Source organism: Apium graveolens, chromosome 3, assembly GCF_009905375.1.
Source record: "Apium graveolens cultivar Ventura chromosome 3, ASM990537v1, whole genome shotgun sequence".
Lineage (NCBI taxonomy): Eukaryota > Viridiplantae > Streptophyta > Magnoliopsida > Apiales > Apiaceae > Apium > Apium graveolens.
Genome location: NC_133649.1, coordinates 260,589,252 through 260,608,300, shown reverse-complemented (window position 1 = coordinate 260,608,300; position 19,049 = coordinate 260,589,252). Strand labels below are relative to the sequence as shown.

General features: G+C 35.0%; 1 protein-coding gene across 1 annotated transcript; it reads left to right on the top strand.

Moving 5' to 3' along the window:
* The first annotated feature begins 7,552 nt into the window (after positions 1-7,552).
* On the top strand, positions 7,553-7,978 carry LOC141714979 (uncharacterized). The gene has a single exon (XM_074518469.1). The coding sequence runs from the start codon at positions 7,553-7,555 to the stop codon at positions 7,976-7,978; it is 426 nt and encodes a 141-aa protein (XP_074374570.1).
* The last annotated feature ends 11,071 nt before the right edge of the window (positions 7,979-19,049 follow it).

Sequence of the window (19,049 nt, the reverse complement as noted above, 5' to 3'; positions counted from 1 at the left end):
TACAGTTTTTACTACAATCAAATCGAATATAAGAACTCAAGTAACAAAACACAGATTTTATTTAACACAATAAACTCTGTTACAAAGAACTGTTCTCTCTCAGTGATGAATAAATTATCACGAGAGTTACTAGGGTTACAAAGAATAATAACTTCGATAATAATAACACTTATAGTGTAACCCTATGCCTGTGTTTATATACTACACAGTTACAAGATAAATTCTAATTGATATGGAATATAATTCTGCTTCCTAAAATATATCAACTAGTTATCTTTTCTTCCAAGTATTCCATTCTTCATAGAATTCTTTCTTCATGCATAATTCTTTCTGTCTTAGTCTCGATCTTCTTTCCTTTCAATCAGCCGCCTGCCTTATCTGAAAGTCATCTTAAGTCCTGATATTATCTCCTGATAAATATCTTCTGATAACTTAAGTTCTGATAACTTAATTTCTGATATTTTAAGTTCTGTCTTCAGTATAAGTGCTGATTTCCAGTTAAGTACTGATTTGTCATGTTAAGTAAGATCTGAAAACTAAACACAAATCATATTACACATGACATTATCAAATATAACTAACAGTAGATAGTCCATCTCTTGTATTTTAGTTTATGAAGGCGCGCCTTATTCCTTCCGCACGTCCTCACTCTATGAGAGGCCCCCACTTCCTTTTGTATTGCAATATTAATCTCAAATGGCCCGCAACATGTATCTTACCCAATGAGGGAGCACCCTCCATGTTGGATGCGTCTACCCCTTATTTCTTGTAGTTTAAAACCTAATCCTTCATTATTTTGCCCCAATTTGATTCTAATTAACTCATTCTTGACTCAAAATGAGCCAATATCAAATTTTGGCTATAAAAACTACCCCCCAAATTCCATATACAGTTGAAATCAAAATTGGAGTTTCAACCATTGATACATTAACAAAAATTTACACCTCTTTCCACTTTTACGAGGACGCATCTTTGTTGGTGAACGCGTCATCCTTTTGTGAAAAGCTTATCAAAAATTTTAAACGTGGTCGACAGCTGTTACACATGTCATCACCCCTCTATTTCCTCTTGCCTATAAATACTCCTCGTAAAGTAAAAAACCTACATTTTCTCTCTTCTCTCTCTGAAACCGTCGATACAATTGTTTGAAGCCAAGAAAGCTCAGATTCCGGGCATTTCTGCACTTTTTTCGCTTTTGTTCCGTTAAATCGATCTCCCAACTTCAAAGGTATGTCATCCTTGTTTCATTTCTCCATTTTATCCTATAAATCGCTTGAAATATGCAAAAAATTGTTCTTGTTCTTCATTTGTACTTTACTGTTCTTCATCATAAATTGTATATATATATATATATACTGTAAAACCGTTATATGTTGCTTTCTTCATTTTCAATCGTATGTCTAGCTCTCTTTTTTTCAGTGTTAACGTGATAGGGTACGAACCTAGATAGTTCAGAAAACTTGTTCTCGTACTCTACAACAGTCACGTTTCCTTGTTTCAACTCTAAAAACTTTAACTTCATTTGTTGTTCTAGATGGTTGGGTAAGTACTTCTCAAGAAACAAAGCACTGAATCTTTCCCACGAAATTACCGGGGTTCCCTCAATAGTAGTCTTCGCTTCCCACCAATAATTAGCTTCACCTTTTAATATGAAGGCCACAAATATAGTTTTCTTGTTTTCTTCTACTCCTACAATTTTGAAAGTGTTCTCAATCTCTCTAAGACAAATTCTAGCTTCGACAGGGCCAGGGGTAACTTTAAATTCGGGAGGATTCAGAGATTTGAGAGATTTGAAAGATACAATAGATTGAGTCTATTCTACTTGTGACCTCCTAGGTTCAGGTGGAGGATTCTGAGTACATTCTTGTAGAAAAGCAAGTAGAAGAGTAGTAGGATCATTAGCATTTGAGGATGGATTCTTATTTTTATTCTACTCTTGATCTTGGTTCTGTTCTTGTTATTCTTCTTGTGGAGGCTGAAGTGTTTCCACTCTCTTCCATCTCAGGGATTGGTCTTGGGTTCTTCGGGGGTCTTACTCTTTTTTTTAGATGGCATCTTTTCACTATTGAACTCGTCATATCCAAGGTCCTTTCAAGAAAGTGAAATGATGGTACTTGTTTCATGGTTTTCTTTTAAAAAACAAAAAGGTTGAAAATGCTAAGGTTGAAATGTTGTTTGTTTTGAAAATACATTTTGGGTTTTAATAAAACAGGTTTCATACTTAAAGATCAATAAAATATATTGTTTTATTTTGTAACGGAAATAAGTCATTTTAAATAGTAGAATAACCAAAGTGAAGACACTTATGTAAGAAATCTTGGTTTTAAATAAATCTTGTAAACTAATTTTTGGGTTAGTCTTAAAAGAGTGTATAAAATGGTTTAGTTTAAGCGATTTTATTCTCGAAAATATTTATGTGTATGAAAACCTGAGTGCGGTTTAAAATAAATAAAATTGTTGGTTTCTCTTTAGTTTGACAAGTTCATTAAGATATGCTCAAATGAAATGCAACAGTAATAATATCGTGCAAAAATGTAGAAAACAATATCTCAGGTTGAATGCAACATCATCATATATATCCCATAATTATCAAAAAGTCTGATACATCAATGCATAATATCAAGTATGACCCACAAATCGGGAATATCATCAATGCATCTGAATGACCCATAATCGTGTGAAATATAATACATGAAAAGTCCCTACTACACTTATGATCTAGTAATCAAAAATCAATATATCTACGTCCAGAAACTCGGGACTGCAGCAAAGCAAAAAGAGTGCAATCCCATCAGCATCTCAAAGTCATCGACTCAACTTTACTCGAGTTGGAAACATCTATATATGTACTGGGTCATCAAAAGGTAGGAATGCGCAAATGATAATGTATACCACCCCTTAAAAGGCAAAAGTCATATCTACTGAGTCAAAGTCAATATGGACTGAACAACTCGTCCACCCTCTGAAAAATTGATTTCTGGTTCGATCAATCATCCTAGCAACATCAGTCCGTACCCACGGCTCCTGAGCTAATAAATGGCATCTCCGCAATGTCCATTTACAGACCCGCAATAGCAGTGGTAGCGGTCTAATGCACAATCGCCATGATGAACCTTCTCCTAATAGTACTTGCCTCCTGTGAAGGTATAGAAGGTCTCTCAGCAATCACTCTAATTAGAGCATCTCGGGTCGTAAATACCTCCCGGTACCTAGTATACACCTCATCATACATCTGTCGGAGCTCCTCGTAAAGAAAGGATGTAATAGTAACCACCTGATAACCTCCCATATTAACAAATATAGAAGGCAAACTCTCAATAAGTCCCCCAAATCCTGAAGTAGCAGGTGTAGCAGTAATGGTAGGGGCAGGGGGGGTGTAGTATCATATACTGGCATCTCAGACGGGAATGAAGCCAAAACTGGGGAAGGTGGGTCAATATCCATGTCTAGGGGCTCAAGAACAACAGGGATCCTAACAGGTACCATACTCTGGGTAGAAACATGCTCAAGATCAGCAGTAACCATGGTCTCAAAATGGTACATATCAGCGGTAGGCATGATTGGAGCACCTACTCTCAAAGTTGTGATCTCTAATAGCTTAGGATGGAAGTGAGTCTCTAAGTCAGCAGCCAAGTGATCCTCCTCGCGAGGAGGCATGACGGTAGGTATCCCATTGGTAGTTGGAATCATAGGTGATGGAATCAGAGTCAAATTAATTAGACTGGTGAAAGTAGGGGTGACATCAGTCGGTTGAACTATTGGCTCCTTAATAGCAATAAGAGAAACAAATGCCTCATCACGGGGTGGAGAATCAGTCAAGTCAATGATAACAGGTGGTGAATCAGTCAAGTCGATAATAACAGGTGGTGCTGGAATCTCCAGGATAGATGAGTCCTAAATAGATATAACCATATAAGCCTCTGAAGGACCAGTACCTGAAATGGAACCCCACATTGACCAGTAAAGATGAACACATCCCGATTCAGTTTCCATTTCACATTTTAACTGGCATCACTTGGAATTTCAGAAAAAATAATAGGATATCATATATTCTGGATTGAACAATGAACCAAGCTCTATTTGATAATAATAAAATTTGGTAGTGACATGGAAAATATATCAATACATTTCAAACATGGTGATTATCTCGAATAAATGAGAATAATCATGTCAATCCAAAATCTCGAATAATTTTAAAAATAAAGAAAAATCTTGAAAGAATTTTTATGGAAATGGAAAAAAATAAAATAACTAATCAGTTTATTGATCAGGAGTCTTGGAAGAGTTCAATCAATTGGTAAAAGATTATTGCAAGACTTGATAGAAATTAAATAATCGATCCGAATGATGAATCACTTTGAGACTTTAGAATAAATTAGATGAATATAGGAATTTATATTTGACCTATAATAAATAAATTAATTTCCCTGAACAATAGGAACAATCACGTGAGAAAATAGAGTGTATTATTTCGTTATAAATAAAGAATCTAACAATGGATCTTAGATTGGGGATGTTTTGGCTGAAAATAATCACGAATAAGGGGTTCAAATATTAAATCTGTAAATATTGAAATTCAATAAGCAAAACATATTTAAATGTCAAAAAAAAGGGGGAGAAGAAACTTGCCTTGTTTCCGATATTTAGCGCACTAGTGAAAATTTCACCTTTCCGTATTAAATAATTCCACCTCGAGTATTTTCTAAAATAATAAGTCACACCAAAATATTTTTAGTATAAATATTTCAAGAATATGCATAATAATATATTATTTATTGGTCACTTAAATTTTGCTTTCTCAAACGTTATTTTTAATATCCCATCTAATTACTTTGGTACAAATATTTCAAAATACACCCAATTATGAACCTTAAATAATCTTTGAATATTTATTGAGCACTTTATTGGTTATTTTCACAAGTGCTAATTTTTAATAATTTACCTTTTATTAAAAACTTAAATCAAATTTATTATCTATCGGGGGAATTTATCGGCTTTTGCAAATAACTCAATTAGTCATTTAAATAATCTAATCTTACACTCATTCCCAAATTATATTTATTAACATGTTCTTCCTTTTAAGTGAAGACAATATCCCTAATTACAAAATATCAATTACTCGCAAATTATAAATTTTAAAATTAAAATCTAAAATAATTCTTGATTCTAATCATTTACTTACTTTTGAATAATATTTTTAAATTTAATTATTTAATTAACCAAAAACCCTACTATATTTCTCATTACTACCATTGTAATCCCTTTTTTAAAAGTTTGATTCAAAATCACCTAAATTATTATTCATCTCCACCCATTATTTCATTTATTTATCATTTTATTTTTATTTTGATATATTATTAATCATATTCTCACCTTAATTCAAATAAAACAATTAAATTAGCAAAGGACTATTCTGATCCCTCCTTCCCCAACACCCTTCCTCTTCCCCTCTCTACCTCCAGCATCAACAATGGCGGCTGCCGGTGGCAACCACCTTTCGGTCACCGGTCGGCCAAAATCCTGCGAGGCCCAAACACGAATTTTTTTCTCGATTTAGACTCCCCTCTTCCTGATCTATAACCCTATCTAAACCATTTTTCAAGATTCACCCTTGAACCCCTTTTCCGATCAAACTCCGATCACCTCTCTCTCATCTTTCTCTCTTTCTCTCGCCTCGACTCCCACCCTAGAACGCCGCCACCACCGTCAATGGTGGTGGCTCCGTCACTCCAAACACAGAACACACATAGGAACATAAACACACACACATAATCCCACATGAACACCCACGTACCCACCCCCCTCATTCTCCTTCATTTTCCAGCAACCAACCACCATCACCACCGCTGCCGCGGTGGTGCTACTCAAACTCCGGCCACAAAATGAACATCCAACCTTCATAAATCACTCTCCACATCACAACAGGTAAAAGCCCTCAAACAATTACATCATTTACTCTACAAAAATGAAAACCTTAATAATTTCGAGAAACCGTAATTTTAAGAGTAAATGGGATGACCCAATTATGACCCATGGTAATCAAAATGGCCCAACAGATTTTTATCACTACTAATGTCAAAATATTTAACCAAATACCCCCAAAAATCAATTATTGTTATGTAATTAGTAGATGACTTTTGGTTTTTCGTATGCCTACATTAATTAGAGACTTTTGGCTCTCCATTTTCTTGTAACATTCATCCTACTAGCCTATATAAGGCTTGCTTGTATCATGGTTATGTACACAAGAATAAGATGTTCTCTTTTCTTATTAGTTAGTTCTCTCTCAAAGTCTCTTATATATTATGTTATATATAACACGTTATCAGCACGATAGTATAAAAAGGAGAGAAGGGAAAATTTCCAGCTTGCGGCCTTTTATAGTGTTCTTCTGTTCTTGTTTAGGTGCTGTAAGTATGCCAACTATTTATCTTTGCTTCTGTTGCTTTCTCTTTAAAACTTCTGCACTTTTGTTTTTTTTTACGCACAAACACTAAACTATTAAACTCCTAAATTTCTTTTATGTGATTTACAAATTGTTAGCATTTAGTCGTAATATTGATACTTGTTTTCATGCATGGCTTGGTATACAAAATGTAAACTAAGACTATTTTAATGAAAATCAACTTTAAACTTTTGTTTGTTTATTGATGTTAGTGTTCTGCCACCAACTGTTTTTGATAAGTCTTCTAGTATAATTTTAAATCATGTATTACTAGTTGCGGAGTAAAATTTGTATTCATTTGCTTGTACTACTTAGCTTAATACACATGATGTAAATATCTATCATTAACCCCTGTACTTTGATACCTACTTGTTCATGGATTTAAAATTCCTAGCATTCTTAAATTATAAATTGAGGTTGTGATAGAAATTCAGACTCGCTTGCTTAAGTTTATCTTGATAATCATATACCATATTTGGTCGTTACTGCCTTGAGTTCCTTTATGCTTGAGCAAGTTTCTGCTTTGGCAGATATGACAACACAACTTGCTGTTTTATATGAACTTAATAAAATAAAATAAATGTAGTAAATTAAGTAGTTATACATTAATTCACTATGTTGATTATAAGATTAATCAGGCTAGGAATTCCTATATCATTTAAAGTAGCGACTTAATAAACAAAAAGTTTTAAATTGCTTTACGAGATAAATTGATAACTTGTTTTCTTTTGATTATTATTTGCTATTTTGTCGTAAACAAATTATAATATTATATTCTATTTATGTGTATAAATATTGATGACGATTATAATTTGATCTCTTTTGTTTTTAGTGATAATATCGAATCTTACAAAACTTGAGTTCAACGCACTTGATGTCACCGGCAAAAATTATTTGACATGGATTCTTGATGCTGAAATCCATCTTAGTGCAATGGGTCTCGGTGACACCATAAAAGAGGGAAATAAAACCTCTGTACAAGACAAGGCAAAAGCCATGATATTTCTTCGCCATCACCTTGATGAAGAATTGAAAACTGAATATCTGACTATTAAAGATCCATCAACTCTTTGGAAGGATCTCAAAGAAAGATATGACCACTAGAAAATGGTGATACTTCCTAAAGCTCACTATGATTGGCTACACTTGCGATTGCAAGATTATAAAAGTGTGAGCGAGTATAACTCTGCCATGTTTAAAATTACATCTCAATTGAAATTATGTAGCGAGAATATCACCGACAAAGATATGTTGGAAAAAACATATTCCACTTTCCATGCCAACAATATGCTTTTGCAGCAACAATATCGTGAACGTGGATTCACGAAATATTCTGAGCTGATTTCTATCTTGCTTCTTACTGAACAAAATAATGAACTTTTGATGAAAAATTATCAAGCAAGTCCAATTGGCTCAACCCCATTCCCTGAAGTGAATGCGGTGACTAACAATGAATATAGAGATAATAAATCATTTGGACGTGGGCATGGGCATGGATATGGAAGTGGTCGTGGACGTGGACGTGGGCATTGACGTGCCCGTGGTCGTGGTTTTGGGCGTGGTCGAGGCCGTAGTAATCAACAAAATCCTCCGAACTTTAAAAGAAAATCTTACTACCAGAAAAGGACAACAAATGAGGAGAAACCCGAGGGAAGTACGATGGTTAAAAGGGGTGAAAGTACTTGTAGTCGTTGTGGAATGAAAGGTCATTGGAGAAGTACATGTCGTACCTCCAAACACTTTGTTGACCTATATCAGGCATCTTTGAAAAATGTTGGAACTAATTTCACCGAACAGAATGATCCTTTGGGGATCGCCTATCTTGAATCACACCTCGGAAGTGACGATCAAGTTGATCCTTCGGGCTTTACTCACATGGAAGTTGGTGATTTCTTTGAAGATATTGATGTGAACATGCCTAAATTTGGTGGTGATGAGCATAATTAAACAAGATCTTACTGTGCTAGTTGAACTTTTTCTTTATGTTGGACTATCTATTTTTAAACTTTGAACTATGATAATCATTATTATCAGTTGCATATGTAATTTTCTTTCGTTAATGAAGTACTTGAGATGTTTAACTTCTACTTCTGATTTAAATTTTATTTTTCATGAAGAAATATGGCTAGCAGCCTCTCATCATATGTTAAAAGAGATGAGGAATCTTTTTGTTTGGCGGATAGTGCAACCACACATACAATTTTAAAAAATCAGAAATATTTTTCGCATCTAGCATTAGCCAAAGCTAATGTAAATACAATATCGGGTGCATCAGATAGAATTGAAGGCTCCGGAAGAGCAAGTATAGTGCTACCTAATGGTACATGTTTATTGATTGCAAATGCAATATTTTCCACCCGATCAAAAAGAAATCTTTTGAGTTTTAAAGATATACGCCAGAATGGCTATCATATTGAGACAACAAATGAACATGAAAATGAATATTTATGTATCACGACTATTGTCTCAGGGAGGAAACATTGATAGAAAAACTCCCATCATATAATTCTGGATTATATTATACTTTCATAAATCCAATTGAGTCACATATGACTATTAATAAAAGGTTTGTTGACCCGAGAAATTTTATTATATGACATGATCGTTTAGGCCATCCGGGTTCAACAATGATGCGAAGAATTATTGAAAATTCAAATGGACATCCACTCAAAAACAAAATTGTTCCATTGTCCAAAGATTTTTCATGTGTTGCTTTTTTTCAAGGAAAATTGATAACAAAACCATCTCCTGTGAAAGTTGCAATCGAATGCACAAAATTTTTGGAGCGAATTCAAGGAGATATATGTGGACCTATTACCCCATCCAGTGGACCATTTCAATATTTTGTGGTACTCATTGATGCATCCACACGATGGTCACATGTTACTTTATTGTCCACTCGTAATGTTGCTTTTACACGACTTCTTGCTCAAATAATTCGATTAAGAGCACAATTTCCTGATCATAATATAAAGAAAATAAGATTGGACAATGCAGGAGAATTTACATCCCAATATTTTAATGATTATTGTATGTCAATTGGGATTGAAGTGGAACATTCTGTTGCCCACACACACACTCAAAATGGTCTTGCTGAGTCTTTCATTAAAAGGTTACAGTTAATTGCAAGACCATTACTTATGAAAACAAATTTACCAAATTCTGCATGGGGGCATGCAATTTTACATGCGGCTTCTTTAGTTCGGTTAAGACCGACTTCTTATCATAAATATTCCCCACTACAACTAGTAAATGGTCAAGAACCAAATATCTCTCACTTGAAAGTTTTTGGGTGTGCAGTTTATGTTCCAATATCCCCTCCCCAACGAACAAAAATGGGACCCAAAGAAGATTAGGGGTATATGTTGGATTTGATTCTCCCTCGATTATTAAATATTTGGAGCCCATGACTGGTGATTTATTCACGGCAAGATTTGTCAATTGTCAATTTGATGAGACAGTTTTTCCTGCATTAGGGGGAGATAAGACAAAATTCGAAAAAGAAAAGCAAGAAATTTTGTGGAATGCAGTATCCCTGTCTCATTATGACCCTCGTACAAATCAATATGAACTTGCAGTTCAAAAGATTATCCACCTACAAGAAGTCGCAAATAGATTGCCTGATGCTTTTACTGATGTCAAGAATGTGACAAAGTCACATATACCAGCTGTTAATGTTCTTTGTAAGATTAAACTTCCTGAAGAAAATAATAAAATCATGCTAGCAAATGAGTCTAAAGCACGCCAGAAGCATGGTAGACCAATTGGATCAAGGATAAAACTCCAAAAAAAACAAGGAAACTTGATAAGGAAGTTAGACAATCAAATGGCATCATAGAATTGATCACTGAAGAGACGTCTTCCAAGGATGATCAAACACCTGAAATTGTTGACAATGAAGAGATCTCGATAAATTATGTCATTTCAGGAAAGAGGTGGAACAGAAAAGAAATTGTCATGATGATATATTTGTATATGCAGCTACACTTGACATTTCTAAGGAAATCGAGGATCATGAGCCTAGATCGATCTATGAATGTAAAAGAAGAAATGATTGGCCAAAGTGGAAAGAAGCTATTGAAGCAGAATTAAAATCACTTGAAAAATGCCAAGTTTTTGGACCTATTGTCCAAACACCTGCAGGTATAAAACTTGTTGGATATATATGGGTATTTGTGCGTAAAAGAAATGAGAAAAATGAAGTTGTAAGATATAAGGCACGTCTTGTTGCACAAGGCTTCTCGCAGAGACCGGGAATTGATTACGAAGAGACTTATTCCCCGGTAATGGATTCAACAACATTCAGATTTTTACTCAGTTTATCAATTTTGGAAGGGCTCCGAATGAATTTAATGGATGTTGTGACTTCCTATTTATATGGATCGCTTGATAATGATATATTCATGAAAATTCCTGAAGGATTGAAAATGCCTGAATCATGTAATCTAAAATCCCTGAGAATTATACTCAATCAAGTTGATTAGATCCTTGTATGGGTTAAAGCAATCTGGTCGAATATGGTATAATCGTCTCAGTGAGTACCTCCTAAAAGAAGGATATGTTAATAATGTCATTTGTCCATGCGTCTTTATTAAGAGGACAAAAGGAGGATTCACAATTATCGTAGTTTATGTTGATGATTTAAACATCATTGGAACTCCTACCGAACTTGATGAGACGATTGCATACTTAAAGAAAGAATTTCAAATGAAGGACTTGGGCAAAACAAAACTTTGTCTTGGTTTTCAAGTTGAACACTTATCAAAAGGAATCTTTGTCCATCAGTCTGCATATATTGATAAGGTCCTTAAAAGATTTATTATGGATAAAGCATATCCTGTCAGTACACCCATGGTTGTGCAATCACTTGAAAAGAAAAAAGATCCATTCCGCCCACGAGAAAAAGGAGAAAAACTACTTGGTCCTGAAGTACCATATCTTAGTGCCATTGCTGCACTAATGTATCTTGCCAATTGTACACGTCCTGATATTGCATTTTTAGTTAATTTGTTGGCAAGACATAGTTCTTCTCCAACTGGCAAGACATTGGACCGGTGTGAAACATATATTTAGATATCTTCGAGGAACAATGGATGTGGGTTTGTTTTATTCTAAAGACTCAAAAATGGAATTAGTTGGTTATGCAGATGCAGGATATCGGTCCGATCCCCATAAAGGCAGATCTCAAACAGGTTACGTATTCATATATGGTGATACCGCAATATCTTGGCGGTCTACAAAGCAGACTCTAGCAGCAACTTCTTCGAATCATGCTGAATTATTGGCACTACATGAAGCTAGCCGAGAATGCGTGTGGTTAAGGTCTTTGGTCCATCATATTCGAGAATCATGTGGTCTCTTAGTCAATAAAGGAAGTCCTACTGTTTTATTTGAAGATAATGAAGCATGCATCACTCAGACTCAAGAAGGTTACATTAAAGATGATAGGACAAAGCACATTGATCCAAAGTTCTTCTTTACCCATGAACTTCAACAAAGAGGTGAAATTAATGTTTGTCAGATTCGATCATGTGAAAATCCAGCAGACTTGTTAACAAAAGCACTTCCTACATCTTCCTTCGAGAAGTCGGTACACAAGATTGGGATGCGTAAATTTCGAGATCTATATTGATTTTCATAGTCATGTTTAAATGAGGGGGAGATATAATGTCCTCTTTATTACTCGTTTAACACATGTACTCTTTTTCCTTCACTAGGGTTTTTCCCACAGGGTTTTTCCTAGTAAGGTTTTAACGAGGTATGATGTTTTATGAGTCATCTAAGGGGGAGTGTTATGTAATTAGTAGATGACTTTTGGTCTTTCATATGCCTACATTAATTAGAGATTTTTGGCTCTCCATTTTCTTGTAACATTCATCCTACTTGCCTATATAAGGCTTGCTTGTATCATGGTTATGTACACAAGAATAAGATGTTCTCTTTTCTTATTAGTTAGTTCTCTCTCAAAGTCTCTTATATATTATATTATATATAACAATTGTACTCTTAATTAATAATATTAAACCTTCAAGATTCTTACTAGTCACAATTATTTATGTGCTTCTACGTCAATTTCATCCATAAAGATAATTAGAAGAATATCATAACTAATCCGTACTAATTAAAAGATGGATCCAAGAATAATTACCTTAAATAAAATAGCTTGCTTTGATTAAACCCAAATTAAACTCCTTTTGATTATCACTCTCATATTTTTAGTTAGCCTTCCTCCAATTCCTTTGAGCCTTTCTTGGAGCCCCAAATTTTCACTCTTCATCCCCTCTCCAAATTGATTAGTGAGCTTTTAGGTTTAGTCATATTTTTATTTTGGGGGATAGTAGAAAATTAGGGATTTTATATAGTTGGAATTGGGATTACTGTTAGGTCCCAATTTGTTTGTAGAAGGGGGGGTTGAATACAAACGTTACCAAATAATCGAATAAATGCGGAATAAAAAATGTGAAACAAAATTCAAGTTAAATAAAAATATTATTAAACTTGAAAGGTGTTACAACAACTGTATCGATTACAAGGAATTAATCTCAAATTAATTATCACAAATTTAGAATAAATTCGACATGAACTTTTTCTATTTTTGCAATAATTAGAATCAAATGCTAAACGCGATTTGAGATTAAGTTCTAGGGATTTTGATCCGCTAGATTGTTACACAAGAACAAGATAAATAATTCTAGTTGTTTGGATTTAACATTAACAAACTAAAATTTTGATCTTGATGTAAGCAGAGAAGAAAATAAAATGTTTCAAGGCGGCTGCTTTCTTATCTTTGTTCTTGAATGTGTTCTGTATGATTGAGATGTGGTGTACTGCTGCTTGTCTGCTTCTTTTTAATCAACAGAATAGAATTGACCTGGCAAGACAATCCTGAGCTCAGCAAGACAATCGGTAGGACTATCCTTAGAACTAGCAAGACAATCAGAATGAACTAGCAAGACTTTCGGTATGACAATCAATTGTCATACCCATTGTCATAGTAGTTCAAGCAGATTGTTTTTGCTGAATTAATAAGTGATTTTAATCTAATAATAATTCTGGTAAGACAATCAACTGAATTAGCATGACTTTCGGTATGACTATTGATTGTCATACCGATTGTCATATTAATACAATCAGTTGTCTTTTTGGAATTAAAACAGATTTTAACCAATTAAAAATTCTGAAAATTCTAAATATTAATTCAGAATTAATTAATCAATTAATCAATTAATTTAATTAATCAATAAATTAATCTTTGCATATATAATTTATTTTCATAATTAAATTATATGACTTAATTAATTAATAGAGAATTAATACTAATCCTGAGCAGCAACCAATCTTCTGAATATCTTCTGAAAATCATTGAAATTATGAATCAATTCCACCACTTCAATGTTGACACTCGATGTACTGTCTGGTTCATGAGTGACTAACTTCCGTGACATTTCTTCATGTCTTGACTTTGACACTTTGATTTTCTTCAGATTAAATCCTTGTAATTAATGATACTCTGACGAGATCTCTGTCACTTGATTAAATCTACGATCTTGATTTATATCACTGAGGCATGATCAAATTCTTGAACTTCTTCCAGTGAATTAACTCCTCAAGTCTGTAGATGAACCTTGTTTCCTGAATCCTTTGACAGATATTACTTTACGAGATCTCTCTGACGGTCGATCCACTATTTACTTATTACATTCTTATTTGAGTTGAGTTGAATCCTCGTATATACAAATAGGCTATGACATATGACTTACAATCTCCCCCTATTTGTTTGTTAGACAATAACACACAAATACCTAGAGGATAACTCAACTAACAAATAAGAAAAAGATATAAACATACATGCAAAGTAAATAGCAGAAAAGTTCTGGATAAAATTTAACATTTTCCAGATTCCAAGTAGATGTTCCTCTAGACTGAACATATCTTCAAGTAGTTCCATCTTCATTTGTACAACCACATTTCCTGTTGAGAAGCCCATATCTCTTGCTTCTCCCCCTATGAGAATCAACTGATTAAAGAAGATCACCTTCGTTTTACCACCTCTCCCGTACAATAGGATCCGCAGATAAAAACCAATGGTACTCCCCTAACTGCTTCTTCCCTTACTAGGAAATCACCTTGTGTTTACCACCTCTCCCATACAATAGGATCCGTAGTTAGAAACAACAATGGTGTGGTGTAGTGTACATTCTTAGGATCTTTTTCTTCCTCCCTGCTATTTCTCCCCCTTAGTTGAGGAATCCTCCAAACTATTTCTTAAGCTTTTATCTCCCCCTTAAAGAAGGAATGTATGCCGTTGTCTGAAGGAGTTCTCATATTTCACTTGGTTGGAAAAGAAATAACAAGTAGTTTCTCTTTCTACTTCACTGTGAGTGTGTGATTCTATTTAGTGTACCTCACATGTGTTTCACTCTTCTCTCCACTCGTGTTTACACTCATTCTCACAAGTGTATCACTCTTCTCTCATAGCTCCATAATCCAGCTGTACCTGCAAGGAAAATTACCTTAGCCATCCTTAAAGGAGGTCACAGGTGGTGCAATGGGAGTTCACAAATCCCCATCCTTGTTAAACATCGTCAGATAAATCTGAGTCATAATCTACAAGTTGCTAGTTTCCCTTTTAGGGTTCCAGATTTGAATTCTGGGAAGGTAAACAATGATCCAACGATTTTAGCATAAAGATCAAAGTTCCCTTCTAATGTCTGTGAAGACACTTCCTTGTGACTTATCAGGTAATATCTGAATCATTGTCAACAAGTTTCCGATCTGCACCTATGTCAGATCCACTATCCGCAGATGCATCCAGGGGATTTAAGCCTGGGGAGGTAGACACTGACCACTGACATATGGCTTTTGGATCAGTATCCTCTCCTAACACCTGTAAAGGCAATTGGTCCACTAACGAACCTTGAACAATCGAATCTGACCTTAAAATGGTCGAAACTCTTGTTTCCGTCAACTCATCCTTTGTGTGTGTAACCTCTCCTTGTGCATCAAGAATTGTTTATGTTTGAAGTGGTGACACTACATCGGATACCTTGGCCGACAGGCAAAATTCAATAGACTCACCCTGTTGAGAGAATGAATCTAGTAACTGTTTTTGTGCCTTTTCAGCCATTACATCTTTTTGAGAAGATGTATGGGGGCTAGCAGTTGTCTCGGTTTAAATACTACTCATCTATGTAGGAGACAGAGCTACTGGGTTGACTACAGAACCTTCCTTATGTGGTGCACTAGGCACTATCTCTCTCACGCTCATTCATACTACTTTTAGTGGTAAAAGAGTGTTGGTTGGTTCTGTTTTTGTGTTTGTCTTTACAGTCTGGGATAGACGTTGTGGGTTTTCAACCTCATGACTGTCAATGAAAGAAAGTCATTGGAGACTGAACCTGTATCATAGAACATATGGTAATAGAGAGAAAATGATTTACAATAGTGATTTCAAAAGATTTTACATGAAATAAGAAATCACTAATGTAGAAAGAAGTTTAATTTTTGTTTTTCAAAATGAATGAGTTTTTGATAAAACATTGATCACTTAGGGTAAAGTCTAAGTAATTCTCATTCATGTCAAAAGCTTACAAATATCTGCAACATAATGTTAACAACATATCATTGACCGATACTTGTCAAGTACTTTAGATACTAATTGTTATGTTGCATAACCAATATACCACTGCACATATAAAACAATATGATTGTTCTTAGTGATAAAATAGTTATAAATATGACGACTCTACTAGTTCATATAAAATTACAACTTCTGTTAGAGTGCCATACCATGTCCTTGACGATTGCTTGAGCAGTATACTAGTTCATACCAACCTAAAGTGTGATTGTGAAGAAGAGATTGCATAGTCCAATAGATCTGCAGCTGCAAAGTCCATGAACTGTAGTGCACTGACTTCCTCTTTTGACTCACCAAACAGGAGTACACTTGTACACATCTTACTAGAGTACAATTCCAAGTGTAATGTGCAGCAGGTGTCTAATATGTCGTAATATTCTCAAGTCTCGTCACTGGTGCTATATGTTAGATACTGCTTCCTGATAATAACCTAGCACAATATACAAAATTACAATGATAACATTCCCAGCTTGCAAACCATATCCCTCAGATAAACCTTTGCTGTTATCTCCAAAGGTAACCAGGGGGCCAGCTTTCTCAATCAACATTTGATAGTAGGGCTCTATCTCCGGTCATATGTCTTGATGATCCACTGTCAAGAATCCACACTACCGGTTACACCTGTTTAATAGCCCTGTACTACAAATGGATTAGACCTTCTTTCGGAACCCAAACTTGGTTGGGCCCGGACATACTTGTAGAACTGTCCTTTGTCAGGCAAAACAACATTTTTAATTTTAATTGTCTCAACTTTCTCAATGACTGAACATTTGACCTTGTAAACAGCCTTAACAAATTTCTGTTTAAGCTTAGGCACAAATGTCTCCTTTCTAGCCTTAGAAGGACTAGCAGTCTTAGACCTATCATGCTTCTTGTTATTCACATGCTGACGAGGAGTAGTCTTATCATTAGACACATGCTTACCATTAAAATAAGCATACATCATATTAAAAGCACAAGACATACAATTAGCAACACCACATGCTTTATGAGAGTGATTAACAGCAGGCAATTTATGCATGGTAGACATGGCATTTTTGTTATCCAACTCATGTGTGTCTGAGTTAGTCTCAGTTGCTTTCACAACTTTGACTGGAACTTTCGACACACTTGACTTGGAAACAACCTTCTCATTAGCAAGATCTTCAGCACGTATTTCTTCTTGAATAACAGAAGAGGTCGCATCAAATGGTTCAGCAATTGATGCTTTATAGAGGGGTTCATCAACACCCTTAAGCACATGTGGTACTTCCCTCCCTTTAGCACAGACATGAGGAGGGGAGTTTATGCCTAATTCTCCAATAGCAGCATTATAATCATAACCTATTCCAGATGTTTGATTAATAGCTTGCTTACTGTAGAACTCTTTAGCCTTCGAACAAGAATTGAAGTAGGCTCTAACCTTAGTCTCAAGACCGGTGATCTTGTCTTTGAGAATAGTTTCGAGTTTTCTATAACAGTCAACTCTATTCTCTAGAAAAGATACATATTCTTTTAATTTGTCTTGATTAATATGCACAAGTCTTAATTCATTGACCTCTTTCTCAAGGTCTGTGATCTTTAAACTTAACAGTTCATTATCACGACGTGCACAATCTAAGTTACCTCTTAGATGATAAACCATTTCAGCATCAGAAAGTTTTACCTCTATTCTTGACGATGAAGCTTTTCCATCAATAGCCATAAGAGCAATATTTCCTTCTTCTTCATCTTCACTGTCAGTATCATCCTAGCTTCTTCCCTTTGCCAGATAAGCCCTTTCAGAGTTCTTTCTTACTTGCTTTGGCTTCCTACATTCTGTGGCAAAGTGTCCCAACTCATTACAGTTATAGCATCTAATGGTGCTTCGATCAACCATCCATGTTTTGTACCCACCACTGCTGGTGTTAGAGGATGAAGATCCACCTTTCTGGAATTTGTTGTAGTTGGACTTGTACTTAAGCTTGGGATTCCTCCTGAATCTGACATTAGAGAATCTCTTGACAATTTGGGCCATTGATTCGTCTTCCAATTGCTCCAGCTCTTCCAAGGAATAAAAATCATCACTAGATTGATTTGTAGTAGGAGGATCATATTCTGCTACTAACTCATTTTCCTCACCCTTGGAAAACTGTACCATTCTTTCTAATTGTTGAGATTGTTGTTGTTGTTGACCTTCAGCTACAAGTGCAGTAGATGTGCTGACCATTCTATCCTTCCCGTAGACTTCCTTCTGTTAATCTGCTCCAACTCATAGGTTTTTAACACTCCATAGAGCCTGTCCAAAGAAATCTCACTCAGATCTCTAGCTTCTCTAATGGCAAGTGATTCTATGTTCAAGATGAGCTGGCAGTGTTAAAAGGAACTTTTTGGTGACCTCCCTGATTGAATAATACTTTCCATTGATGTTCAGGTTGTTGATCAACGCATTGTACCTCTCAAACACTTCAGTAATTCCTTCTCCTGGATTTGATTTGAAATGTTCATATTCAGAGGTTAGGATTTCCAACTTGTTCTCCCTAACTTCCTCTATGCCTTCATTAATCACCTCAATAGTTTCCCACATGTGTTTGGAATTTTTACAGTTCATCACATGTCTGTTCATCAAGGGATCAAGGGAATCAATTAATATTAATTGAAGGCTGGCATCCAAGGAGGCTTCTTCCTTCTCAGCAGGAGTAAAATCTTCAGGCTCTTTTGGATAGGTTCTAGCTTCAGTAGTCACCACACCATCTATTATTACCATCCGGTTCAATAACCATCGGAGTTTTTATACCCTTCTTTAACAAGTTTGAATATTTGGGATTTGCAACTTGTAAAAATAATAGCATCTTCTTCTTTCACATGATATAATTCTCTTTATCAAATTGTGGAATTTTAACGGTTCCAACTTTATGTGAAGTCATTATGAATTTTTGAATAAATAAAAATTCAAGGAGTTGAAAAATCACAAAAGTCTAGGATCTTGATTTGTTCGTTAATCAGAAG

Excerpts from the sequence above, each read along its gene's own strand:
- LOC141714979 (XM_074518469.1), top strand. The coding sequence starts at position 7,553 with ATGGTGATACTTCCTAAAGCTCACTATGATTGGCTACACTTGCGATTG.